Below are 27,743 nucleotides of genomic sequence, written 5' to 3'. Positions count from 1 at the left end.
ATTTCCAGCTTCCACTGGTTCCACCTCTCTTTCACTTCTTTATCTTGAGGCTTTGTCCCATCTTATATGCATATTTTTTGGCCGTACTCAGGTTCTTCTCTGCGTCATTTCAAAGACAAGAGACTTCCTCCTCCTTGCTTGTTCTAGTGATCTAATTATTACTTGAACACTCAGTACTTTGTGTGGTAAGCCTGACCAGACAGAGGAGTATCAAAAGCAAACTTTGTGGCAGATCTGTCAGAACTGTCATCAAAACAATGCATCTTCGGCTTATGCTAAGTACTTGTTTGGTAAGGTACATTCCCCAGTGATGGGTATGTGACTTACTTTCTTAAGTCTCTCTGGATCCCCCCCCCTTTTTTTTTTCACCTCCCTTTTCTTTTTCTCTACTGACTACAGGGTGATCTTGTACCATATGTACCATCCTGAGCACCTTGTCTTCCAGGGATAAGGGAGCATTTCTGAATTCCCGTTGTGCATGGGCTTCTCAGAGCACATCAAATAGGCTGTTAATCTTTAAGAGTAGTCCAGTCTTTTCATTTAGTCTGACATTGAAGAAGTGGTGTTTCTCCCTTCCTTTACACATTCAGTTCATTCTTGAATATCCTCTTCTTGCAGTGAAGCCTTGAATCATGATCCGAGCTCCTTACTCATTCCCAGTGGTTTAAGAGGAACTTTGAGGTAATGCTTCATGACAGACTTTCATGTGTACCTTGGTCAACCTCACATCTGTGCTGGCACACAGTAGCTGCTCTCAGACTAGTGAAATTACTTCAGTCTTCCACTGCAAGCAGGAACTGTTCTCAGGCCTCCACTTTAATTCCATTGGTCTGCGTGTGACCAGGACCTTGCTAAACCACTCATATTCATGTCTTTTAGAGGAGCTTTCCCTGGATATATCTGCATTCACCACTACTAAGCAAAAAGGTGTTACGTTTAGCTCAGAAATTCCCTGAATCATAGACTTCTTGAGGCCAGGAGAGTGTATCATCATATGACTACTCTCATAATTCTTCATCTCCTACTGGACACACTCAAGAGACATTGTCCTGGATTCTGGTCTTCTTCTACATCTGAACTGCTGTTAGTGCACCTTCAGACAAACCCTGCACTTCCCTCTTCACTTCCACAAAGTAATCTACTTGATCTTCACTCAGGGTCTAACATAGAAACAACTCTTTTTTGCCAAGAGGCTAAGTAGCCTGTTTCTTCCCAAACAAAGCAAAAATTTTTACGATTTACTCAATCCTGGCTTTAAATTACACTCTGCCTCCATCAGCAAAAATACTAAGATGATTATGTCCCAACCTTAAAATGTATTTATCAATCCATACTCTGACTCTGCCTTGCCCCAGTTCCCAGGGAATAAGGAGGCTAGCAATACTGCATCCATCTATTGTTGAGTCAAGCACTTGTCCTCTGAATGAACATCTGAAAGATCATGTCCACTGCCTGTGAGTGTACTCTAGTAAAGAAAATTTCAAAAGTACCTATTTTTTGACTTTTGGAAGTGATCTACTTGTACCAAAACAAAATTTTCTACTATTCTTCTCACATGCATGCTTTTCGTACTGGGAACAGACCAGTTTCCTGTGAAAGCAGTTCTAAAATACTGGGAATTGCCCACAGTGATGTGCCCTGGTTCACCTTATGTCCCACTCAGACACAAAACGTTAAAGCACTGCATAGTGTCTGCTGACCACTGACCATGCCCAGCAGAACGAACCAGGGCAAGGAAAGGATGGAACTGTGTCCAAGTAGATACAGCCATACTGAACAAAATAGATCAACACTTGCATTATCATCACACTTTTTCAAGCTATTTCCCCACTATATTTTTTCAACTCTCCAGGAAACCTGAAACCAGTCTTTATTCAATCCTCAGCCACACTGCTGCTCTCCAATCTATCCTTCCATCTCTTTCCTACCCCTCCAGGAAAACCACCCTCCTTTAGGAACTCCAGCAGTACCCTATCCTGACTGGATGATACCCTCCTCCTTTTGGGGTTGGTTTCTTTTTTTTTTTTGTGAAAAAACAAGTTCTGGCTTACAAAGAAGAAAACCCTTGCATCCTCCTAACCTCTGAGAGGATTAATGCTGAACTGGAGCTACTGTTCCCCCTTCACATGACAATTCACTTTGCCTCAAAGATCTGTGGCACTAAATTAAATCCTGCCCCATTTAAACAAATGCCACAACTTTACCTGGGACCAGCATTTCACTTAATGTGTATTCCCTTAAAATAAAGGCTGCACAGTATTTGATGCATTGGCTCTGAAACATTTATATACAAGGTACATCATACACTCAAAACCACTCCCATTTCAGCTTCTAAAATCTGGATAGAGTTTATGAAGATCAGAGGAACAGACTGTGCAGGCAACCATTTTGATCTTTCTCTTCAAAATACCCTCCAAAGTCTCCACACTAAATGCACAACAGAAACCCTGAAACTCCGAGATTACAGCTGCAACCCCAGATAAGTATTGCCTTTTCTTCCCCATTCCCAACTGAGTTCAGAATAGTTGCAGTCCAGCAAAACATTTAAACGTGTTCTTAAAACTCGTGTTATCCTGAACATAGGCCCCTTCCTAAGCTGACCTGCAACAGTTTCTGCAGCCTCATGCAGCACCCAGAGTAGCTTTTGGTCTTAACTGGAAAGCTCTGTACGTTGCAACATTTCTGTCATGCCTGCACAACCCTTGTTAACACAAGGCTATTAATGGTGATTTCCTTTGGGCAGAGCAGAGGAAGAGGAATTGGCTGTTCATGTTTGGGTTCAAGCAACAAGTTCTTTCCCAGGTATTTACTGAACATATTTTACAGCAAAACAGCAACAAATATACATACAAAGCCAACCAATAATATACAGAAAGCAAGTGAAAGCTAATGAGGCACAACCCCTACTTCCCCAAACTAAACCAAATAATTATTAGAGATATTACAGTATAATTACAGACAATGCAAAAAAAGTTTTATTACATAAGGAAGAAATACATATGCATCCCTAAAACCACTATCACTTCAAAAGCACTGCAAAATTTTCTCCTGTCAGTAGACATCTAAACATTTCTTAAGTTTAAAAATCACATGTACTTTTCTGCTCGTAATATGGGTGCTGTCCTTCATGCCACAGTTCAAAACATCCAATTTGCTTCCCAATATCAGCTCTAGAAAGACTTTTAAAACCACACATTTACAGGGTACCATCTGTACTCTGTACTAAATAAAGAGAACAGACTAAAAAGTGGGTGTCAGCCATCCTGTTCTCACAGGACAAGGAGTCAATCTATTACCAGTTAAGTCAGTTTATGAGTCAATTACCAAAGAGTTGCAAACTTCCTAAAAGCCACTTCAGAAAAGTTTTTAGTTAGGTTAATGTAAAAAATGGTTAATTTTTTTTCTGTGACAGAGGCCTGGGGCCTTGAACAAAGACACAAGCTTGCTGAAATTCTGCAGTGCACAGATTTAGTGACTATTACTAGCACTGACATCATCATTTCCTCCCACCTTGTCTCAGACTTGCAACCCCAGGGAGCGATTGCTGAATGACAGGAGAGTAAAGAGAAAGGGTGAGTAAGGAGGAGTTATTTCTAGCACACACTGAGTTTCAGAGGAAACAGAAGACCCAAATACAAGTTGCAGCAAAGCAAGAAGTATGTAGAAAGTATAAGAGAATAGCAACACAAAAAGAGGAGGTACAATCAGGGAAGGATAAATTTGTTTAATGACAATACTATATTGATTCTTGTAGAGAAAGAGAAGAAATTTGAATGTGATGTAGTATGCAGGAAGCCAAGGAACGGGTCAACATACCAAGGCAGTTGCAGAAGCATTTGCATTAAAGCAGCTTGGTGAGAAATGCCAGAGGAGTGAAGCACAAAGCGACAATTAAAATATGCAGCAAATGATTAGAGCCTAGACAACAGCTTTAGCTGAGCTGACTGTGGCCTATGGCAATATTAAATGAAAGCAATGAGATAGTGTCTGTACCAGCAGATAAGTAAAGAAAGAAGACCAAAAACCAAAAGGCAGCATGAGAGTTGGACACAGAAAGGCTGTTACCGCTACATAATAAAGCCAGCCAGTGACACAAAAATCTCCCATGATGTTTTCTTTGCTTGGAAATGTGGGTTGGTCTCAAGAAGATGTAGTGTGCTATATGGGATATACAGGGCTTATGGAAAGCAAACTGCATCAATCTCTGACTTGAGGCTTGTCCAAGTTTAACCTGCGTGCATACAGCACAATCCCTCCATTCAGGCAGGGACTGCGTGTCACTGTATACATGCATGAACACACAAGCAAACAAAATACGCTGCATGAGCATGTCCTGATTTTTCCTCTCTGCCAGCTAGCGGGGCCACAAGCAACTACAACTCTTTAGACAGATTGATAACTGTACAAAAAGAAGGAAGATAAAATGAAGCTAGTTTTGGAATGACTGAAATTCATCCTGAAGAACAGAGTGTGATACTTGGCAGGGCAAAAGTTACCAAGAAATCACCCAAAGAAAAAGCTTTTGAACCTACTGGCAGGTATCTGATTATGAAGTAAAAAGGTAAGAGAGGAAGAGAGTAAAACCAGAAACTTTAAAGAACTTATGACAGAGAGAAGGAAATAAAGCACCCCGGGTGGGGCAGGTATTTAACTATAAGAAAAAAAACAGCAAAACAGAAGCAGCATGTTCTTAACTTACCTAGGGGTTTCCCACCTAGCTGCTGAGTAAGGGTTTCCTCCAAAGTGTTAAGTATAGCCAAGCCAAACAACTATCCAGGTTGGCCACAGATGGTAATATTTTAAATAAAAATTTGGACACACTGGCAAGTGACCTGAATAGATAAGACATCTGTAACAACCGGAAGAGCATGAAGTACAGCAGATTGGAGGAAAGCATCTAAATCTCATGCCACAACACACTGGAACCACAGGGTACAATAACGCAGAACTCTTGGGCCAAGGGAATGTATCATCTGAGAGTCTGGATCAAATCTCAACAACTTCTGGGTGACGGGGGGTGCACACAGGAAGGAAAGGCAAGAAAATGAGATGGTTTAATGAGAGCTGTGGCACCAATGGGATGAAAATCCAGTCAGCTGCTTCTTATCCCTGCCAAGTATCATGATTTCTCTGCTAAATAAATCCTTGAAGGCTCTTTCACATAAGATTCTCACATTGTATATTTAATTACATGTATTATAGTAGCAAATACACCCTTCTAAATTAAAAAAAAAATAATCACAGTTTAAAATGAAAATAAGTCATTATTTGTGGACCTAGAAAACAATCAAAGGTGACTTCAAACACTACACAGAGGCTACAACCTTCTGTATTAGGCATGTCTTGGCACACCTAAGGTAGGTAGAACTTTTAATGCTTTTAAAACATAACTTGAAACAACTCAACAACTTTCGATTACATTTACGTGAATAATCAGACTATCTGCGATCTTGATTAATAATATAAATTATTAAAGGACAGTGATCTTTCCTACACATGCAATACTTTCATTAAGGAATTCAAATTAAGTTGATTCATTACCATTACTGAAACCTGACAACAGTTAAGTTGACAACTGCATCCCAAAGTAATGCTGATACATTGAATTCATTTGATAAGAGAACTGGGCTAAAGTTATCCAAATTATGTCACAGTTAACATGAATATAATACAGAAACTGTAGAACAGGTATTTTGGGGCCATTCTGTGGAAACACCAAAGAAAGTGGGTCCTGCAGACAAAACCTGTTAGCAGTGAAACCTTCTTAATAAAGAATCGTCCTCTGCAACATTGCCAACTGTAAAGCACCGGACTCCTAAGACTCTCCACAAGTTTCAAGATGTTAGGAAAATACCCACCTGGTACAACCCTACCTGATGCTTTCTTCTCTAAAAACATATAGACATTCCATCTTATAACTAATGTTTAACAAAAACAAAACAAACCCAAACATTAGATGATTTAGACTTTTCTAAGTGATGGCCTACTACTGAGTCATCAACAGAGCAATACCCTGAAGGTGCCTGGAGAGGAAGGCACAGACTTTTAATGGAAGACAAAATACCTTGACCAGTTGGATAGGATAAAGCACCAGGTGAGATTTCCTGCACAATGAGAGCACATCAGAATCCTGGTACCCTACCAGGAGCAAAGCATTATACATATCATGAACAGTTTCTGCTGGCACACTGTTCCATTTTCCTTTTTACCCTGAAAGGTCAGTCATGTCCTAGGTTCAGCTAAGACCTTATGATATCCCATCTAAAGAAGGCTCTGCTTCACCAAGTGGTGGTTATACTGTTGTTTGCGCAGCACTAAGATCTCTGGTGATGAAAAACAATGCAAAGTAAGCATTCTTCACAAAAGTGCTTAGTGTCTTGTCACTTTAGATCTTCTTAGGGAAAAACAAGATGCAAATCAGGGCATGGTCAGGTAGGCATTCTGGTATAACCAGCTGTAATTAGTAGCCCACATCAGATTTATAATTCCAGTTATTGCACACACAGTTCACATTTGCATTAATTTCTCCTTGTCTTTTGGGACCAAAAGGGATCATTGGAATCACATAGTCTGGCCTCTTTCAATCCAGTAATGAAAGCTCTCACCTAGTCAAGTTGTGTAATGAGTTGATGATGTCTACTGCATCTCCAGAGCACCATCTTAAAAGAAATCAAGGCTTAACTACTCAAAGGACTCACAATGATTACAATATCCTTACAATGTTCTACAGGAAACCATTCACTGATTAATGATCATGACTCAAAAAAGTGTTTTACTACTTGTTTCCCACTAGATTAGTCTTCAGCTTCTAACCACTGGGTATCACAGCAGTAAGTAATCATATGATCAGAAGGACTCTCCTCTGAATATCATGCACACTCTGGTTTCGCCACTTTGAAGTTTTTCTTGCATAAATCAAACATTCACTGTGAGACACATTTACCAGATCTTCAGTTCTTCCTGTAGCTCTTCTATGAACCCTTCTGAGTTCAACAGCATCCTTTTTAGCCTGGTCTCCTAAAGATATAGCTTAATGACAAAATACTTTCTATTTACGTTTGGCCATTGATCTCCTACTGATGATTTTTATGTATCAGTTGATTTCCACAAAATATGAAAAAGTGGTAGAGATCTCAAAAGATACTCCAGTTCTATGAATTTTGTTAAATCCAATTGCTATGTAGAGAAGAGACCACCGCTGGATATCCCTAGGGAGGACAGGGCTACACATGACAGTTCAGCGGTTCTCTGTAGCCTTTGACTCAACAGTACATAAATAGTGAGAGCTGGCCATTTCACTATGCCACCTCTTACCAACATGATGTCTGGGCTCACAGGGCAGGAAACTGGACAATACAGCAGTGACTGTCAAACTAAAAGGGTTGTCGCACTATGTGAAGCCAGTACACCTGCAGCTGCATAAAGTTTAGCTGAATTCTTGCTTCTGTTTGAAGCTTGTACAAAATTATTACAAAACCATCAGCTTGGAAGTAAGTCAACTGTAAAATGACTTAAAATTAATTGCAGGTCTCCAAAAGTACAGCCTCCTTGCCAATTTCTGTGCTTGTTACAATGGTATCTTGCATTTTCTTTCAAAATATTTCCCTTTGCTCCTTTTATTTGAGAGAGGAAAATGATTAAAGGAGTAGCTAACAAACTACCTTGTACAGTGGGAAGGAAAAGAATGGGACAGTGAAAATGACTGATCTCGAAGTGCTGTTAAATTAAATGTATATTAAAAGACTGTTAATCCTTCCCACTTTGTACGTTACAAATATATAATTAGCAACACAGATGAAATATTTCACAATGCCAGAAAATGGCATCCAAGGTAAAGGTTTACACCAAGAAGGGGGTGGGGTGGGGGTGCCTGGATTACAGTAGACACCAGGTGATTTTAGCACTGTGGACTCTGGGAAGAACTAAAAGAACTCAGTCATAACACATAACCAGTTGAGTTCCCAGTACAATAATATACACAGAAATATGAACATGATTCCTAGCTGATCTGGATGGAGTAGGGAAAGAGATACTTTCTCATTATTGCCACATACACTGGTGTACTTCTTGCAATAACTTCCTCTCAGCAAAGAGTTCTGTGAATGATAGAGTTAATGAAGGGCATTTCTTATGTGTTGTGTACTATGTCTTCACTCTCCTTATAGTTGCAAAAAACCACAACTTCAACACCTGGGATCCTGTGACATCCCCTTTACCCTCCACCTTCCCAAATTCCTATCACACCTTGCTGTCCCCAGTTCCCTGTTCTGCTACCTAAATATCACCTTGGCAAGTGTTGCTCTTGCATCAATAGATAAAAAACTTGCAGAGAAAAGTGCAATTTGTAAGTTGTGTCCCACCACATTACTCCTTTAGAAGCTTCACCACCACTGGTTTTGGATGGTGCCTGCCACAGAAGCAGTAGGAATTCCAACAGTCATTCAGAATGAAACATAGTATTTGTATTATGCTAAATACCACCTACTTCAAAGAGCCTTTTGATACAGGTCATGTTGCAAGACAGCTAACTACTTTTTCCTGAGGCCCTACCTCAAACATAACAGAACTGCTCCAGCTGATCACCATTAAAATAAAAACTTCAGACGTTTGGGGTACTGTCAGCATATTCAAGGTACTAACAATTCACAGTTCTCAAAATCCATGCATCTTTTACAAATATGGATGCTACAGGAATGTTCTCCAATGCCCCCAACACTGTGACCTCAAGCACATTTAGACCTCATTTATCAAAAGGAGTTATGCTTGAATAATTTGCCCCCATTTATAACCCCAGACTACATTTGTGTAAAATAGGAAGAACTCTCATGTTATTTAAAGTGGCACTTACTGTTGAAACAGATTGACTTATAAGAGTTACATTCCAGTCTTGAACTGCAAACTCAGTTTTATACATATTCCAGAGAGTCATGTGATGATGATTCAACCTCACAATGGCAAGCACTTTAAAACATGTTCTGCTGGAAGTGGACTACTGCCAAAGGATCTAATTGAGAATTTGCTCTTGATTAGGATTACAGGTAAGAAGATACTTGTTTGTGATTCGAGTAACCAAGAAATTCACGAACAGAGGAGAAGCACTGTAGAAACATGGAATACAAAACCAAAGAACGGTGAAACTGAAACTTCATTTAGTGGGAAACCTGGCAGCTGGAGGAGATAGTATTTATAGATATGGGGAGGCTTGATGGAGAGTGAGCAATATAAGCTTGATTTAGGCTACAAAACAGTCAAGAGAAGTTTTGATGGGGATGGAGAAGCAAAGGGGAGAGAACTACTTAGATGGCAGGCAGTGTAACTGCAATGCTACCAGAGCTGGAAGGAAAAAAACCTGATGTATATGCTAAAGCCTTGGAGAGAGATACATATCCATTACTCTCTCTTCCCCTGTCTACTCCCCAAAACCCACAGTACTGCAGCGCTACATGATAAAAATATCAGATACTATATGATTTAATCTCTGAGCAATTTTCCGCCACCAGTTTGTTATGAAACACATACAAGATTAAAAGCATGACCAAGATGCAATCCTGCAGGAAAAGGCACAGCTTGATGCAGGGTATGCTCTCTAGAGAAAGAAGATTGTGACACATTTTAATGGATGCATGAGTTTATTGAAAATGAAGCCTTGAAACCACTTTGTGCCCTCTTTAGCATTCCCTACCATCAGCAAACAGAAGTCAAATTTTTTCAAAATACTGTGAGGTGACCTGATTGATGCATACATTAAACTGGCCAGTTTATAGTCAGCAATACCTTTTTTTTTTCCCTAACTGATAAGAGCTCATATATCAGGCAGGAAAATAAACTTAATTTGACCCTGAAGTGAGTTCAAAGCTGGTTGTATGCTGTATGTCTCTTCAATGGAGTAGAAACTTCTCTAAAACAACGCAAATGTCTGTTCTCTAAACCTGGAAGCAGCAAACTCAAGAGGCAGGGTGGCTCAGGGACCCATTCTGAATGTAGTCAAAGAGCACCAAGAGCTGTAACATCACATGAAGAGCACCCACTGCCAGTTCTGGTCTCAGGCTACTTCCAGACTCAACAGGAGCTGCAGCCTTGCACCAGACCAATATACCATAAAGAGCCTGAGACTCAGTGCTGCTGCCCGGCATAGTAACAAGAGCGTCATAGGCACACCACCTCCAAGAGGGAGCACCCTCCTTGTTCCTGTTGACTTTTTTTGCAGAACACCACCCCTAATTTGAAAAAGGAAAATACAGTATGGTGCACCACACTCAAGAGAGGAGTAAACCCTGATCTACACCACTGACAAGTAACCAGAGTCCACCCAACACCACCACCACCTATTAAAGAAAACTGGAATACTACGAGAGATTAAAGAAACTGCATGAAGCTAATAGGTCCCTGTGTTTTCTACATTAAAGTGGAATTCAGAAAAAAACACATCACAGAACAGCGCAGAAAAGCATTATCTAAAACTTTGCTGGCTCCTCTTCCTGCGCTCCTGCTTTCTACTCTTATTATCAGAGACAAAACCACAACAGAAAGCAGACAAAATTTGGTCTTCACCATCATAGATACAATATAGCCACATATTTCCAAGTTTTCTCTTTACTCCAACCCTTTAGACAATTTCTTTACCTATTCCTGGGATCTGATGAAGACAGTTATCTACAGAAAAGTAAACCATATGAAAAAAGCAGGAAATAAACTAGTTAGTAAAGGAAAATTCTCAGATGACACAACGATGATGCCTGTATGTTTTAATTTTACACAAAAGCATTTAAATGTATTCCATGACTGAAGGACTAGCTGCACCCCTGCAGTTTTTCAAGGTGTCTCCAAATGCAGTCACAGATGACAACAGTAAACCTTCACCAGACAAGGCAGGATCATGTTTTCCTCTTACTCTTAGATTAGGATGCAAACTGCTGATCCACAAAAGCAGGAATGGCCATTATCTCAGCCTTTCTGACTAGGCTTGATAGATGTGGCTTTGCCCTTCAAGAGCTGTGACCCACAAAATGCAGAGGCTGACACTCTAAAATTTTCAGAATGGAGCATCCTTTAACTTAACCTTAGAAACATCACACTGCATTTAAAGAGTTACATAAAGTCAGATTGATTTAGGGCAACGGTTACCAGAGTGCGAGCACTGTGCTGCCCATGCCACTTTGCTGGAAAGTTCATGGATAAGGAAATTCAAATCTATGATGTGAGCAATCAGAGAGAAAGGTCAGATGCTGCCCACTGCATGCACTGTGCTCTATTCACATGTCAGAGAAGGCTGGGGAGGCATCACCGAATCCCACCACTCCCACTCATGAGCAGACCTTCTGCTTTAACCACACTTGACAAACGACACCTTCCTCCTTACCTCCCTCTCCCAAAGGGCTTTTAAAGCTCTGAAATGCCCACAGCTCAGTCACTGTTCTCTTAATGACCCCTGAAGTGTTTATCTTAGAGATGTCCTATCTCCTTATTGTTTCCTTTCCTGCTTGTTCTTGCAAACAGCCCATTTAACTTTGTCCCACATGGTCAATATACATCTTGTAGAGCTCTCAAGAGAGTTAAATGCTCTGCATTTAATTCATAAACTAATGCAGAGCAACCATGTCTTCCACACCAGAGCTACAAGTGCTTTTTTTATCAAATACAATTTCAGCATTGCTAAGATATTTGCAGACTTACAAATTGCTTATTGGAAAACTGTGTTACTATATATGAAAGACAGGAGTGGCTACTAAAACACATACGTTATTATTTAGCTGTAGAGATTTACTTGGGGGGGGGGGCAGGAATAAAAGGACTGGGGGGAGGGGGGAGCTCTCCAAAGCAGATGTTTCCAAGTTTTTTTAAACCTGAGAGACAAGACATAAGACAACACTTGAAGGAGCAGCTGGGGACACTGAATAAATACAGACATTTAAATGTGACTAATTACATACACATGCTGGAATTCTCAAAGGAAGACCAGGGAGCCAGGCTCCCAGCTCATGCTGACTTTGAACAGGAGTTCAGTGGCCTGTTCCTTCAGGCATGCGGGAAGGCAGATGTCATCTTGCTAAATACAGACCACTGCTTCTAAATGTTGCCTCTGGGAGCTTAACCGCAGGGAAGCCTACGGACTGCTACAGAGCGCTCTGTGGGAGCCCTCCTCTTTATTAAACAAATACGAAAACACATGTATCCGCTGATCCTAGCCCATGGTACGGGTTACATGCATTATGCTGCATGCTACATGCTATGTGCCACACTACATGTGACATGCTACACTACATGTTACATGCTAGACATGTTACACATTACATGTTACACAGTGCATGTTTCATGCTACACAGCGTTACATGTTACATGCTACACAGATACACACTACATGAAACATTACATGCTACACATTATGCTACATTACATGCTACTCATCACGTTACACACTCTTATACATAGTTACACATTTCACACTACATGCTGCATATTATGTTACACATTATATACACACAACATGCTACATGTTACACATTACACACCACATGTAACATTACACACTGTGCTACATGTTACACACTACATGTAACATGATGTAGTGTGTGATGTCTAGCATGTAACATGTAACATATCATGTTACATGCTGTTACACATTACATGCTACATTACACACTAATGTTACACATTGTTACACATAACATTACATGTTACACACATTTACGTGCTACATGTTAAAAGCTACACACTATATATTTACATGTTACATGCTGTGTGTTACACATTGTGACATAGTATGTACTGTGTACACTAATGTTATGTTACATGTAGCATTACACACACTACATGCTACACATTACATGCTACTTTGCACATTATATGTGACTACATGCTACATTACACATTACATGCTATGCATTACATACTACACACTATGTTACAGGTTACACTACACATTACATGCTACATGCCACACACTGTGTATATGGTACATGTTACATGGTACACATTACATGCTACACTATGTTCATAGATGAAAGGTGTCTGGAGCCTTAAAGCCTCTGGGGAACCACCTTTCTGTGCTAAACAAAAATGTGCTGCTCAGAATTTGCTCTAATGATGGTGGGGAAAGGTCTGCAGAAGGTCTAGGGTTCCTTTCTGCATACTTCTGTTGTGAAGCAGGAAGGATATCTGTATATGGAAAGTGGTGCCTCTGAAAAAGCATGTACCAGTGTTTTTCAGAAGTATTTATGGAATATGGGTACACCCACTCCATTCATAACTTAGTACAAACACTTCAACCTGGCATGGCTGCAGAAAAATCATCCTTCCCTGGTCCCCACTGCTCATTTTCCTTCCTCTGCAGTACAGAAAAAGAACAGTGAAGTTTCTACGATGCACAGGATTATGGTCTGATTCAGCTTAAAAACATGAGGGGAAAAAAAAAAAAATACACCTTTGCTTAAGCAGCTGCCAGGAGCGGTGTGTCAGCACCAAGGGGTAGGTATGAACATAAGCAGAAGGAAGCATGGGAAAGTCTTGACCACTTCTTTACATGGCCTTAGTACCTTAAAATATTCATAAAATGATGGACACTTGACAACTTGACCTACAAGAGATGGCCTTCACTTCACAGCCGATGGAAGATAAGGCCAGATGTTGGTAGCCACCACAAACAGCAGCTGACTGTGCAGAGGGTCAGGAAGGCTGTGGCTGTAAAGAGCATGGATGAAGACAACAGGAGATCTTTTGCAAGTGAAGGACAGATAGGGTAGAAGCCAGAACCTATTGAATAAGACTTACTTTTTCCTAGCACTCAAGATGACTCACTACATGGCACAACAGTAATTAGTACAAATGCAGTTACATGAAGGTACCAGGCTGCAAAGTCCATACATGTTGTCTTGTATCTGACAAGCACTTGGGTAAAGGCGTCTGCTCAGGAGGCTGTAGGTCTGAACATGCATATGTTCATACATGTGTCTGAACATGTTGTATGTTCCCAACAACACACCAAAAGCCTTCATCCCAAGTCCTGTAGCAGGGACATGAGAGACTAATGGAGACCCAGCTGACAACTGTGTCCAAGCCAGTCACCAGGACCATGAGGTTTTGCAGCAGTTCCACAGAGGGAGCCCCCAAGTAGCAAAGTGTTCCCAGGAGTGTGTAGAAGTGAGAGTTGTGGTTCTTACAGAGGATGACAGCAGGAACCACTGGGAGGGACAAGAAGTCTGAGTGTGGTGTCTGCATCTGTACTATCAGTGTAACTTTTAAATCCACTAAAGCTTCTCCTTATAATCTCTTTTGGAGAGATTCAATCCATATGATTGTGCTGTAGCAGCTGGCAGAGACCAGGGCCTCTGAAGGGCTCTGATGAAGCACAACTGCTTAGTGGTTTAGGGCTAAATGAAAGTATTTAATGGTTCCTAAGGAGAAGCTATTAGATAATAGTTTTTAAACTGATTTTTTTGCTTCCTCTGCACAGGCTAAGGAAGCTCACATGCCTTTTGTATTTTAATCTACTACTTAATGTTCAAGAGCCCAGCACTTAAAAATTTTAATTTGTCCTTCCATTCAGATTAATTTTCCCATCCAGCCATCCAGCTGACTGTTCATAGCGTGCTCCATGGAACTGTAGGCTGGCTCAGCAAGACCCCAGCTGCTTTTGAGGCTTTCTGGAATGCAGAGGTGTCAGCAGTGTGAACAGGCTCAGAGGGCACACTGGTGGAGACCTATGGGTAAGCTCTGGATAGGTAAAAAAAGTTTCCTAATTAGGCCTAGTCTTCATTCAGCCTGCATATGTGTCTTTGAAAACAAGCACTATTCTGGGACTTAAAAAAGCATGCATTTCTATGGTATTTTTAAACAGCTGCCTACTGGAAGCAGCTTTTGTTCTCCTTGCAAATCTGAACTGTTTAACCACTTATATCTATGAGGCCATTTGCAGGGTGGTGCTTATCTTTGCAGTTCCATTTAGAAAAAAATTTTTAAAATTCTTTTTAATAAAAAAAAAGGAAGTCAAGAAGTTCACAAGACAAGCATTAGATTCATCAGAAGAGTCTGTTTTTAAGATTAAGTGATTCTAGGTTCTTGCTTATGGTTTTACAGCCTTGTCTTACTCATTCACTGTAACTAATTCATGAGCCGTCCACAGGAAAATCAGTTATCTTCACAAAACTCAGTCAGAAGCTGCGCTCCCTTAATATACCCAGTCTCTGCTTTTCACTTATAAACTACCTATAACAAAAATTCTGCCTCCTCTACCTTTGCTGCTCTTCCCACTAGCAAATTCTGGCTACAGAGACATTTAGTTGAGCATTGCTTAATTACTGCACTCTTTTCTTACATGCCTAAGCACTAGAATCAAACTATCTATGAACAAACCTGAACTAGACCTCAGATCATGTGGAAAAATGTTAAGAGCTGCAGTTTGCTGTATACCTTCCTAAAGCAAACTGTATGGCGCAAAGTAAATGTTCAACTACATTCTGAAGTGCTTCCACCACCACCCCAATGTAATAATTCCCCTTTCTTTTTTGTTACAATTCCCTTTTTTTCTCACTCATAAGACAAAATTGCCATGAAAACCTGCACCAATGGAACTACATGCTCTAGACATATTTTTATTTCGTAATTCCCCTATCTAAACTGCTGAGCTCTACTCTCACTTACCACTCAAAAACCAAATAGCTGTGGAAACTAGCCAGAGCCAAACAGAGTGCCCAGGTCAGTTACAGAAGAGAAGACGACAACATGAAAAAATGGCTTCAGCAGACAAAAGCCTGCCTGGATTCTGATTTTGAAGTTTTGTTTCTAAGATCCCAGGGCTGGATTTAAATCAAGATAAACTCTGAACATTATGATTCAGTGGTTAAAACCTCAGGATTTTTCTACGCATTTCAGCTAACATGTTGTATTTACTGAACAATATCTTGCAAATCACGGTTACAGAATGCTTTGCAAGCATTTTCTCTAAGTATTTTCTCTGCATGGTAGACAAAATAATCTTCAAATCAAGGCTACATAGGCAAAAATTTGAATAAAGATTTAAAACCTGTCTCATCAAATGAATAGCAAGGTAGAAAAAAATGCTGCCATACTGCTAAAGTTGCCATTGCCTTACTGCTTAAGGAACTTTTCAGACACCTATTTCTAGCACTTCAGGATTTTCACTGAAAAATCCATTGGTACTATAATGTTGCCAGGTCTCATTTAACTGCTAACAAAACCTTTAGAAGAAAGCTGGCTGTGGCATGGCATACTCTCTCAGAACAAAACAAAGCGACATAAACACCTCTGAAGGCCCTTCAGTATATCACCTTAATATTCAAAACAGACTATGGTGAGAGTGGAAGGGTATTCCAGTTAATCTATGTTTGCAGAGTCCCAGACATCATAGGGTCTGAACCCACAACTAGGGTTCAAAGGATATGGACAGAGGCCTTTGTGGCTCTATCACACCACTAAGGAATGCACTACACACCTCCAGAAAGCCCAAAGCAAAATAAATCTGGTACTCAGGACAGCTGTGCTCCTTTTCCCCTCTCTAAGAACAGTATCCTCCAGGCCTGCTCTGAGGACAGTCCAAGCTTAGTGACAAGCCCACTGTCCTGTGTGTCTCACACACATATACCCTCTCACACAGCAAAGATAAAGTGGGGTAGAAAAACAAGAAACTCCCTTTCCCCACCTACCATTTCCCCTTCTGCACTGTCCTAGGACCTACAGTGCTACAAGCAACACTCCAGCAAAAGTGCCAGCCTAGGACTTGGTAGATGCAGATTTGAACCCTGGTTTCTCAGAATGTGTGAGATCATCATTGCTTGGACATGGTCAAATTGCACAGTGGAAAATAACATAATTAGAGTCCTCAGGTAGTAGAGTTTAAGGAAGGCTGGGGCCTCCAGGTGATATACAGCTATACTGACATACTAACTTCTGCTCTCAAAGAGGTCCAGCTGTGTTCCAGTGGCATTATGCCCCAATTAATAAGTTCACTGGAGCTCAGAGCCTACACAGTAACTTGCACCAGACTATCCCTGTTACTTACTCTGCCTCATCACAGTAGACTGCAGCGAGAAAGATTTCAGTGTACCTACTTGCAGAGCTCTGGTAGGACCTGGATGGCTAGAGGGTATGTATACAGGCATGCAAGATTGCATACCCCAGCACATCTTCATACGAACAGTGTGCCTAGAAGGATGGAGGTCAACCACATGGCTCACCTGCATTTGGTAACAGGTCCTGAAGGTAACAACCACCATGACAGCTTAGTAACAAAGCCTTAGCAAAGGCAGTCACAAAATGATGTCAACTATTGGTCTGAAAATAGGGTGGGTCAGAACTTTCCTAGCAGAGCATTTTTTTCTATTGACACAATTGCCAAATAGCTAGAAGTATATTATGCCAACATTCCCATTTTGACAATTCTTCTACTAGAGAATGCAAAGCAGATTCCTGACAGAAGCCAACCAGCTCTACCACTGCTTCTGAAGTAGCCACCTGAAAGGCTTTGATGTGGTCAGAGAGCAATGGCATTCCAGACTCCTCCTCAGAGGAAGGCGAAATCTTGACTCCCATCTGAGTTCTGCAGCTTCTAGCTTTCAATTCATTTGAGTGAGATTGGATGGCTGATTCTGAGACTCCTTTAATAAACTGATAGCAGACTTTTTTTGTTACATCAGCTCTGTAACACTCTTGTCACCATGCAAGTTATGCTACAAATTTGCTTAGCTGGTAAGGTCCTTAATGCAAATCAGAAGGACATTAATATTATCCTTTGATGTCTTTTTACTATTTATGCCATGACTAAATTGGCTCAGTGCTTTATTAATATTTAAGACTATTAGGAATAAAATTATGTAGATTATGTGAAGAGAAGAGAAAATAAAAAAAAAAATAAATCTCACATTCTATAAACTCGTAAGGGTATCACTGATTAAGAACATTTGATGTCCTACCAATGTTTTGACTCCTCCAGCTATTTCTGAATGAAGCATTACACTCTATCTGTAATCACCGTGTTTCTCATAACTCTCCAGTTACATTTCAAATCCTACCTTGTTGCAAGCTTATGGCAGACGACACCAGTGTCTGTTATGACTTCACTCAGTCTCAGCTCAAGGTGGACCTTCCCCTGAAACACACCAAAACCACCATATAAAAAGTTACTTTTATACATAGCCAGCCACACCATTCCGATTTAAAACAAAGCAAGCCAGTAAATGCAAGTAATTCCAGGAGGAGTTTAAAGATTAAATAATAGCTGTATAGTTAAGGTATTTCACCTGCCAGAGAATTCAAATTAATAGCCATTTCAGTAAATTTCAGCACGTAATTCCCACCATTATCTTCTCTTTGATGTTTTACTAATTGAGGAATATGGAGTGTCTGTGGTCAGACACAAAAATGCTGTGTTTGAGTTTTATCTAGTTTAGCATTTTAAATATTAAGCAAAGATCTGCAACATAGTCATCGAAAAGATCACAGCAGTGTGTTATAAATGAACACCTACATGTATTAAACATTAGAAAAATAAAAATTGTGAAATAATATAAACTGTGAGACAAGTATCAGCAAAACTACATTGGGCAACTAAAAAAAAAAAAAAAGTCCAATCACATTGCTAGCATTTGTAGCAACTACTATTACAGTCTTCAACTCCTTACCATCATATTAACTTTATTATGACTTGAGCCAAGATGTTATCCTCAAATATGCTAAGAAAATAAAAAGGATCATGAATACAAACTGCATTCCTCTTATTAACTGTATTACATTTCAAAACATGAATATCCACTCCTACTGGTAAAAACTCAGCACCGCTCTTACAATGTATATATAGTGAAATGCAAAATACATTGTTACTGACCTATTCTGACATGCCAGCACTGCCCAATCATCTTCTGCAAATCATCATGGCCAAAACTGAGTCATTCACCTTGACAACCACCTCCCCTCCACCCTTTTTACCAAAGAACGCAAAAGTCTGCTAGTCTGCTAGTTAGTCAGAGCTCTAATGTGGGTCTAATGTACTCAGATCTACCTCAATTCATACAAAAGTCTGCCACCACCACTTTCATAAGATCTTTCAGATTCAACCTTTTCTCTTTTTGCACATGACCAAAACACTTGCTAAAGACTTCCTTGTCGCTTCAGTGCTCTTACAGCACTCTCCTGCTCTATGAGGATGTCTATCTTGCATAAGAGGAGAGTGAAGATCAAACCCTGGCCTCAAATTGCACCTACACTGCTAAGATCTACTTCCTCTACAGCAGATTTGTCTGGATGAAAGCTGGTGAAAGCAGAGCAGGGAGTGCAGTAAGAATTAAGTAGTATGGACACTCAGAAGTTCAGTTCAAGGTCATTCCCTGGTCGTCTCCCATTTAGCAGTATAAGCAATCACTAAAGTCAGTGCCTGAATACTTGTCCTGAAGAAGACTGTGACAGATTCTATTTCTTACTGCTATAGTCATTCACTCCCCTTCCTTGTATACCCCTTTCTCAGTACCGTTCTTTCTCCGCTATCTTGAATGCACGCTTCATGCTTTCCTGAACTTCATGCTTTTGCTCCTCAAACCGCTATCAACTACTTATATCTTCAGTATCCTGACTCCGTAACGTTCTTCCTGTCTGGGGGCTGAAACACAGGCCATTCAAGTACACGTGGCAGATGATACTGGTGTTTATCCAGAAAACAAGAAAGAAGACCTCTCCAAGCTGTATAAAAGCCCATGTTGCAGAGGCATCACAGAAGCTTGCTGGCATTTTGAACAGCGAAGGACCCAAACATGTGGGGGGGGAGTTTAAAAAGATGTCTCCTGCCAGATGTCTTCTGCACCATTTTAAAGAACAGTGCAAAAACCAAACATGTTGCATTTGGCTGTCAGGCTCCTAATTCTTCATGTCTGTTTCAGCAAGACATGTATCCTCAAATGTCAACATCTGTCATTTTCTTCCAAACTGAAGGATTTCTCTGCACAAATGCATAAAGCCACTTCTAGACCCACCTTTTTAAGACTCAGTACCACTGCAGTGTCCATCGTACCCACGCAGGACAAGGGTTAGGCACACAACCAGCTAACAACTCTGGTTAAGCAGGATGGTTTTCTGGCTTTGGTTTTGCTAGGTTTTCCCTTACTCGTCACTGTTCTCTCTTCCACTGGCCACATATTTTACCACAGGAGCTAAACCACTAGTCTTCGGAGAACAAATTTGTATTATGAACCTGTAAAAAACCCTGCTACTATCTTTGTTGATATCCTGAATATTATCTTTATTAGAGAAATCAACTCTAATACAAGTTTTGAAGAAATTGACAGGAACAGAGACTTTAGAAACTCCAGAGGAAAAAAAATCACTTTGTAGACAAATGCCAGTAAGGTAAAACAATGTTTTTATAGAAATATTTCTGCTGATCTTAAAGAAAGGCAAGACTGAGCCTCTCTCAGGGAAGAAAGAATGCTTCAATGCACTTAGTGAACCTGAATGCAAACTTACAGTGCTATTTGCTCTATCTCACACAGACTGAGCAAGATGGAAGCTCCCTATTTTAGAAATTAAGCGGCAAAAAAACTTTTAACTCAGCAGTATTTCACACATTCTCCCAGCTACAGTAAACACAAAAATATAGTGCTGTCTCTTTTGGGCTGAAAGCCATTTTTTCTTGTAGCCCTCGTTTTTGTCTTGTGAAGACTTTGAAAATGGTCAGATGCTCAGTAAGTGACTCAAGGTTTTGCACAGCAAAACATAGGTCATGGGATCACAACAACCAGCAGCCCTGCGACATCTCCTTACTTCCAGTTAAAAACTCAAATACATAAATACATTAAAATAAGGTGATAGTAACATACTTGCAGGCTTAATTCACAGAAAAATATAACTCCTACATAAACAGAATGCTTTTCTCCAAATCAATTATACTGTTAGGCAAAACATAAAGATTCATCTGAATAAATTCACTCCTGAGCAATTGCATTAGTTGTGTTTACAAAACACCAGATAATCCATTTTTCAAATGGAAGACAGAAAACTATGCAATAAAGCAGTATCATAAAATCAACAGTTAATCTAACCAACAGAAGGTCAACCTATACCGGATTAAATATACCGCAGAAACAGGGAGTTGCCAATACCTTTGTTTAGTGAGAATTTATAACAAAGAAATTCTTATTTTTATTATCAAAAGAACTACTGTGATAACAAGAGCCTCCAATTGTACTAGGTGTGCACAGTTATTGACAGCATTTATAAGCAGGAAACATCAGATAACGCAGCAGGATAAAAAGTATGTTGTCCCTGTTTTACAGCTGACACGGTGGGTCCTGCTCAGAGAGAATCTCTGTTGCAGAGCCAGAGAATGAGTCTAGGATCAGTCCCAGGCCTGTGTCCTAGCCATAAAGGTCTTTTCCTTCATCACGGAGAAAAAACTCAGAGAAGAAGCTGGAGGTTTGACAATTTTGATGTAGAATGCGTTAACTACCAAAAACATTTCCAGAAAAAAAATATTTCAGGATGTTCCTCGAAGCAGCTCTGCTCATTAGCATACCCTTCACATTTGGAAGGGTAGGACTTTTTCAAGGAACAAGCTGAAGGAGTGCCAACTCAACTGCTGAACACTTCCTTTTTCATAAACTCTGGGTGATATGGATGGGTGGGTTCATAGGTCGTATGTCCTTCCTAATCACATCTAACATTGCATAATGGGGCCAGCCGGCTTACATTTCTCCGTTCTTGATTAAAGAAGATATCAGTAGACTCAATTTCTTGTAGGGAAGTAGACAGTATTCAAAAGGAAATGAGTAACAAACAAAACTTTTAAAGGGCTTTACTGAGGGAAAAAAAAAAAAAATACCATGCTTGTTAAATATCCCCTTTACCAAAAAATAATAGAATTAAGTTCCATAACACTGACAGGTATCAGGGAGAACTACACCCACAGTTATCTGAAAAACAAACTGAAACTGATCGTAAGCTTGCAAATAAAAGAAAAAGCAGACTCCTGGTTTTATAGATACAGGAAAAGCCTGTCTCCAACAACCTCATTTCTCCTTGGAATGCAGCTGTGAGTTACCGTGGATTGAAACACCGGAAAACAGTTGTAAAGCAAGTCAAAGTACATAAGTGCTACCTACCTGTACAGTGCTTCCAGCAGCTGCAAATTTATGGTTTAATTTAAACACAGTTATGTTGAAGGAGAAAATAAAACACGTGACTATAGATTATCCTAAAGTTATTCTTACGACACAATTCTGCCCTCCTGGCACGAAGCACTTTTAGCATCTTGCACAAGTCGTGGGCCTCAGAGGCAGCGCTTGCAAAGTTACCAGGACACTGCTGGGAGCCATTTCTGAGTGCAGTTACGTGCACACATTTTGGCCCAGAATCTGACACACAGCAGTGACTGTAAATTCAGATGCAACATCTGATCTAACTCAAAACAGATGCAGTCTGTTTTTTCAGGGAAAGATTTATGAAAAAACACCGACAAACACTAGGAACCTCTGTGCTCTGTATCTGAGGCTCTAGTAAATGCACAAAAGATTGACAGTCTGCATAAGTTCAAAAGACAGGAGCCAAATCTACACAAATCTCGTAAATCATATCTTTAAGGAAATATCAACCAGATATCCATCCTTTCTATTACTGTGACACAGTTTTTAGAAATCTTTCACTTTCTAAAATCAAAGGAAAAGGACAAGCCTTCACTGTTAATTTTAAACAAAACCAGAAAATAGACAATCCACTTGCTTGAATATTAAATATCAAGTCAAATATCTTCATATACGGGGCTCACAGCACTATAGTTCTCTCTTCTACAAAAGAACAGTAGCTGATATCACAAAGACTCCTAAAAAAGATATTTGTCTACTATTAAATCTACTGGACAAGAGGTTTGTGATCACTCACCATTCTACTTCTCACTAGCCTACCCAATTTTGCTAAGGACTTTCCCCTCCAAGGTGGGAGCGCATCTGCATTTAAGTTTTCCAGATGCTTTTCCCACATGGGGACCCTTATCTCAGCACAGTTCCCCAACCTCATCATCTCCACAGCTGAGCTCAACTCTGCTCATTGCTCAGGAGTGAGGAAAGAGGGAGTGGGACACAGCTTTGGCTCTTTACTATTCCTCCTGCTGGTACAGAGTGACTATAGGCAGTCTCACTTAGGAGATGGGTCTCATCTTGGAGATGGGAGAGGGAAGAGAAGTAACAGGGATGGGTTGTAGGAGAGGACTAGGCTAAGCAGGTGACATGAAGCACAGCCCATGACTAATACCAGCACCTCACTGTTTTGGAATCTCAAATTTAGGATTGTCATACTCCCTGGTGTGTTTGTTTACTTTCCCTTGCTGCAAGTTGTCTGGAAAAAGGAGCATTGGAAGAACTCAGCGCTGCACACAGACCATTCCAAACTATGGGATAACCTGTGCTGTTACTTTCTCTGTCTTTCCAAATTTTATTTCAAGATATAGCAAATGTTATTATACAGATCCTGTCTACTTTGAAACCCTCTTAGGCAACTTTCTGAGATGTCACTTTCTGGCACTGGCAAAGCTTAAAAATAAACAATAAAACCAACACAGTTTACGGACTCATTAAATGCTGTCCATGAGGGAGTGGGAGAGGAAAGACCAAGGGTACAGCTACTGCTTTAGGTAAATCCAACCCTGCAGTATTACCAGCAGTCCCACAAAAGGTCACAGCTTAACAGCAGGTTCAAGAGCAGGAGGAAGAGTTTGTTTGCTGTCTACATTTGCTGCTGTAACAGCTACTCCTTCCTTTAGCAGAGGGCAGCAGGCGGCTGGGAAAGGTCTAAGGATCATGTTCCGGATAGTAGCCTGCCTGCTGGACCACAGTAAAGCACACAAGAATCTGAAACAAAATCCAGCCTATTGCTGAGGAAAGTGCAACAGCTCTAATGAAGGCTACATGGATTCACAAATGCTAGGCAAAGCAGAACTGAAGTCTGCTTGGTCTCCGTATGTGCAAGCACGTCAGAACTGCTCAGTAACTGGCAACATCTTCAAATGGCTCAATGTTAGTCGCCTTCCTGTTTCTCTAAAGGATGAATACCTCCATATGGTCAAAATCCTAATTAGCCATGTTTTCCTCTCAAATACTTTGATGTGATACAATATGTAGATATTGCAAATGAAAGCCACCTGGCTCTCATTTCCCCAGACAAATTGTGTTCTGCATATATAGAATCCAGGTATGTTATCTTGAAATAATGTAAACTTATTATTCAGCAGTAGGTGCTCTTTACCACTTGCTATGTCACAGACTAGCTTTTAAAAAGTAATAGACCAAAACCTGATAGTTTGTCTTACCCCTTTGTGCCAATAAGTCTGAATACTGCTCTCTTACATTTCACACAGGGAGGAAGTCTTGCCACAAAGCAGGATCTGGTCAATAACAAGACTTAGTTTATCACAGACATCATTTACCATTGGTGATGCATGATTCAGTTCTCTGAAATAATTTTGTCAGTAGGCATGTAGCCTTGAGAATCTTCCCACCCTATCAAAACAGAGATTTCATCTCTTTGCAAAACAGCTAGAAGAGAGAAACCTAAAAGCCACTGTTCATAAAATAGAGGGTAACACCCATTGACTTCCTGTGTGTGGCAGAAAGCTGATACCAAACCTGGAAGCAACTTCTTCTTTTTATATTTTCCATATACCCATTGTTACAGTAGGTTATAAAAAACGTGTCAGGTACTCATCTTTACACTAGAAGCATTTAAAATCAAAGATTGTTAATGTCAGTGTTGGACAGTGAGCATGCACAGCTCTGAACTGTTTAATAGACTTAGGTAAATCTGTCAATCATGGGAGTGAAACAGCCCTATACAGTTACTCCTAAAGTCTATTTATTCAACCTAGTTTATCTTCAAGCCCATATTCTTAAGAAAATTAACAATTAGCACCAGAGCCATTCCACTTCAACACTATTTGTTCTATGTATTATATTGATTTATACAGAACAGGAAGCAGGCAGATATGGGAGAGACCACAACAATTTCCACAATTTTATGAAGGTAGGCTGAAAGAAAATAAGAGAGTAACACACTTCCAGCTTCCTCTGCAGATCTGGGATAACTTCTCTAACTGTTACTCAGGATTGAATGGAGAAGAGCTAATTCAAAAGCTTGTGGTTAAACTTTGGCTCTGCTGAAGTCATGGCAAAACTCCCACCCTGGCAAGGCCAGGATTTCATTCATGAAGCCTGACATTTGGAATACAGATTCTATGTTCAATGGGAAGGTGCTGACACAGGAGGAGAGGTTTTTTGAGCAGCGCAGAATACCCTGGGTATATTCTTCTATCTAATATACAGGAAGCTCTACAGAGCCAGCAGCAATTTCCAGCATAACAAAAGGATTTTAGGTGTACTCTCCAAACATACCTATAGCTGATATTTTTTACTAACAATGCATAGTCCACCATCTGACACTCATATTGGTCCATACTCAAGAAAAGACATGTTTAATCAACAATAATCAAAGGCCTGTGTAGGCAAAATGCTAATTTGTGGTGGAAGGAGGAGGAAGGGCTTTTGGTGTCTGAAGAAAGTATTTCTTAACATCAGTACATCTTTTGCACAAAGCTTTGAGTACAGAAGGTTAAAATGTGAGACAATTTGTTTCCTCAGTGTTGGTTATCTGCCCTTTGCATGCCTTTTTTTTTTTTTTTTTTTTTAAGTTGATAGCCAAACAGATATGTTTCAGACACATCAAAGTTCTTATGAGAAGGAAAGGGAAATGAGCAATTTTCAAATTTTTGTCAGGTCTTTTCACCCCAACAATGAGTTTTACATAAGCATGACTGGCTTTGGAAAAGCACTCTGTCATTTAATACTGAGAGCTCAGTTGTAAGAGAACATGACCATTTCATATTTATCAGTGCTGTGGAGGAAGTAACTCAAAGCACACTTGAAAAGGGGAACTTTCAAAAGCAAAAGCCTGCACAGGAAAACATGTCACAATGATCTAACTCTCCTTGCATTTCTCCCCCGCTTTGGCATATACGCACTAGATGGTTTGGGGTATACTGGTGTATTTTGATATTAATCAGAATGTCTCTGGATCTTTAACCACTTCACTGATTACATGCACACAAAGGATATTTGGGTTGCAAAGGTCTAACTTCACAAAACAGACTTGAACTAGAATGTGTGGGAGACAACTTTCTGATGCAACTGGTGAGTAAACCAACCAGAGAAGGTGCCCTACTGGATCTCCTCTTTGTGAACAGAGAAGGGCTGGTGGACGACATGGAGGTTGGAGGCCAACTAAGGCACAGCGATCAACAGAGTTCTCTATTCTTAGAGAGGTCAGGAGAGCTAAGCAGGACTGACATCCTGGACTTTAGAAGGCCTGACTTTGTCTTGTTTAGGCACCTGCTTGAAAGGATCCCCTGGGAGACAATCCTGAAGGGTATAGGGGCCCAGAAAGGCTGGGCACTCTAAGAAGGAAGTGTTAATGGCTTAGGAGCAGGCAGTCCCAGGTGCTCTAAGAGAAGCCGACGACAGAAAAGACCACCCTGGCTGAACAGGGAGCTTTGGCTGCAACTCAGGGAGAAAAGGAGAGTTTACAGCCTTTGGAAGGGGCTAGCCACACACAGTGATTACAGAGGCTGTGAGGCTATGCAGGGTGGAAATCAGAACATCTAAAGCCCAACTGGAAATTAATTTGGCCTCTGCAATCAAGGATAACAAGAAAAGTTTCTATGTCAGTAGCAAAAGAAAGTCCAGGGAGAGTCTCCATCCCCTGCTAGATGCAGGAAGAAATTTGGTAACAACTGATGAGGAGAAGGCTGAGGTGCTTAATGTCTTCTTTGCCTCAGTCTTTAATAACAAGATTAGTTGTATTGATGAAATCCAGCCTCCACAGCCAGAATACAGAGACTGGGAGAATGACCCCCCTGCAATCCAGGAGACAGTCAGTGACCTGCTGCATCACACAGACACACACAAATCTATGGGACACACCTGAGTGCTGGAGGAGCTGGCTGGGGTGCTCGCCAGGACACTTTCTATCATTTCCCAGCAGTCCTGGCTGACCGGGGAGGTCCTGACAGATTGGAAATTGGCCAATGCGACACCCGTCTATAAGAAGGGTCAGAAGGATGATCCAGGAAATTACAGGCCTGTCAGCTTGACTTCGGTGCCTGGGAAGCTGATGGAGCAGCTCATCCTAAACATCATCACGCAACACATGTGGGACAACCAGATGCTCAGGCCCAGTCATCATGCGTTTATGAAAGGCAGGTCCTGCCTGACAAACCTGATCTCCTTCTACAACAGGGCGACCTGCTTATTGGATGAGGGAAAGGCTGTGGATGCAATTTACCTTGACTTTAGCAAGGCTTTTGACACCATTTCCCACAGCATTTTCCTGACAAAAATGACTGCTTGAGGTTTGGACAATCGCACACTTCGCTGGGTAAAAAACTGGCTGGACGACTGGGCCCAGAGAGTTGTGGTGAACGGAGTTAAATCCAGCTGATGGCCGGTCACGAGTGGTGTCCCCCAGGGCTCAGTTTTGGGGCCACTCCTGTTTAACATCTTTATTGATGATCTAGACGAGGGGATCAAGTGCACCCTCAGTCAGTTTGCAGGTGACACCCAGTTGGGTGGGAGTGTTGATCTGCTCGAGGGTAGGGAGGCTCTGCAGAGAGACCTGGACAGGCTGGAGCCATGGGCTGAGGCCAACTGGAGGAGTTTCAATAAGGCCAAATGCCGGGGGCTGCCCTTGGGCCACAACAACCCCCAGCA

General features: G+C 40.8%; 1 protein-coding gene across 3 annotated transcripts in view; it reads right to left on the bottom strand.

Annotated features, from left to right (window-relative positions):
* The window catches only part of RASA3 (RAS p21 protein activator 3), a 136,520-nt gene that overhangs the window by 39,532 nt on the left and 69,245 nt on the right, over positions 1-27,743 (bottom strand). For all 3 annotated transcript variants that reach the window (XM_074909778.1, XM_074909787.1, XM_074909796.1), the window contains exon 5: positions 18,024-18,100. In XM_074909778.1, coding sequence (XP_074765879.1) covers positions 18,024-18,100 — 77 coding nt within the window. The remainder of the gene's footprint in view (positions 1-18,023; positions 18,101-27,743) is intronic.

Source organism: Athene noctua, chromosome 1 (assembly GCF_965140245.1).
Source record: "Athene noctua chromosome 1, bAthNoc1.hap1.1, whole genome shotgun sequence".
NCBI lineage: Eukaryota > Metazoa > Chordata > Aves > Strigiformes > Strigidae > Athene > Athene noctua.
Note: the sequence above shows the minus strand (reverse complement) of the source record. Positions and strands in the feature narration are given on the sequence as shown.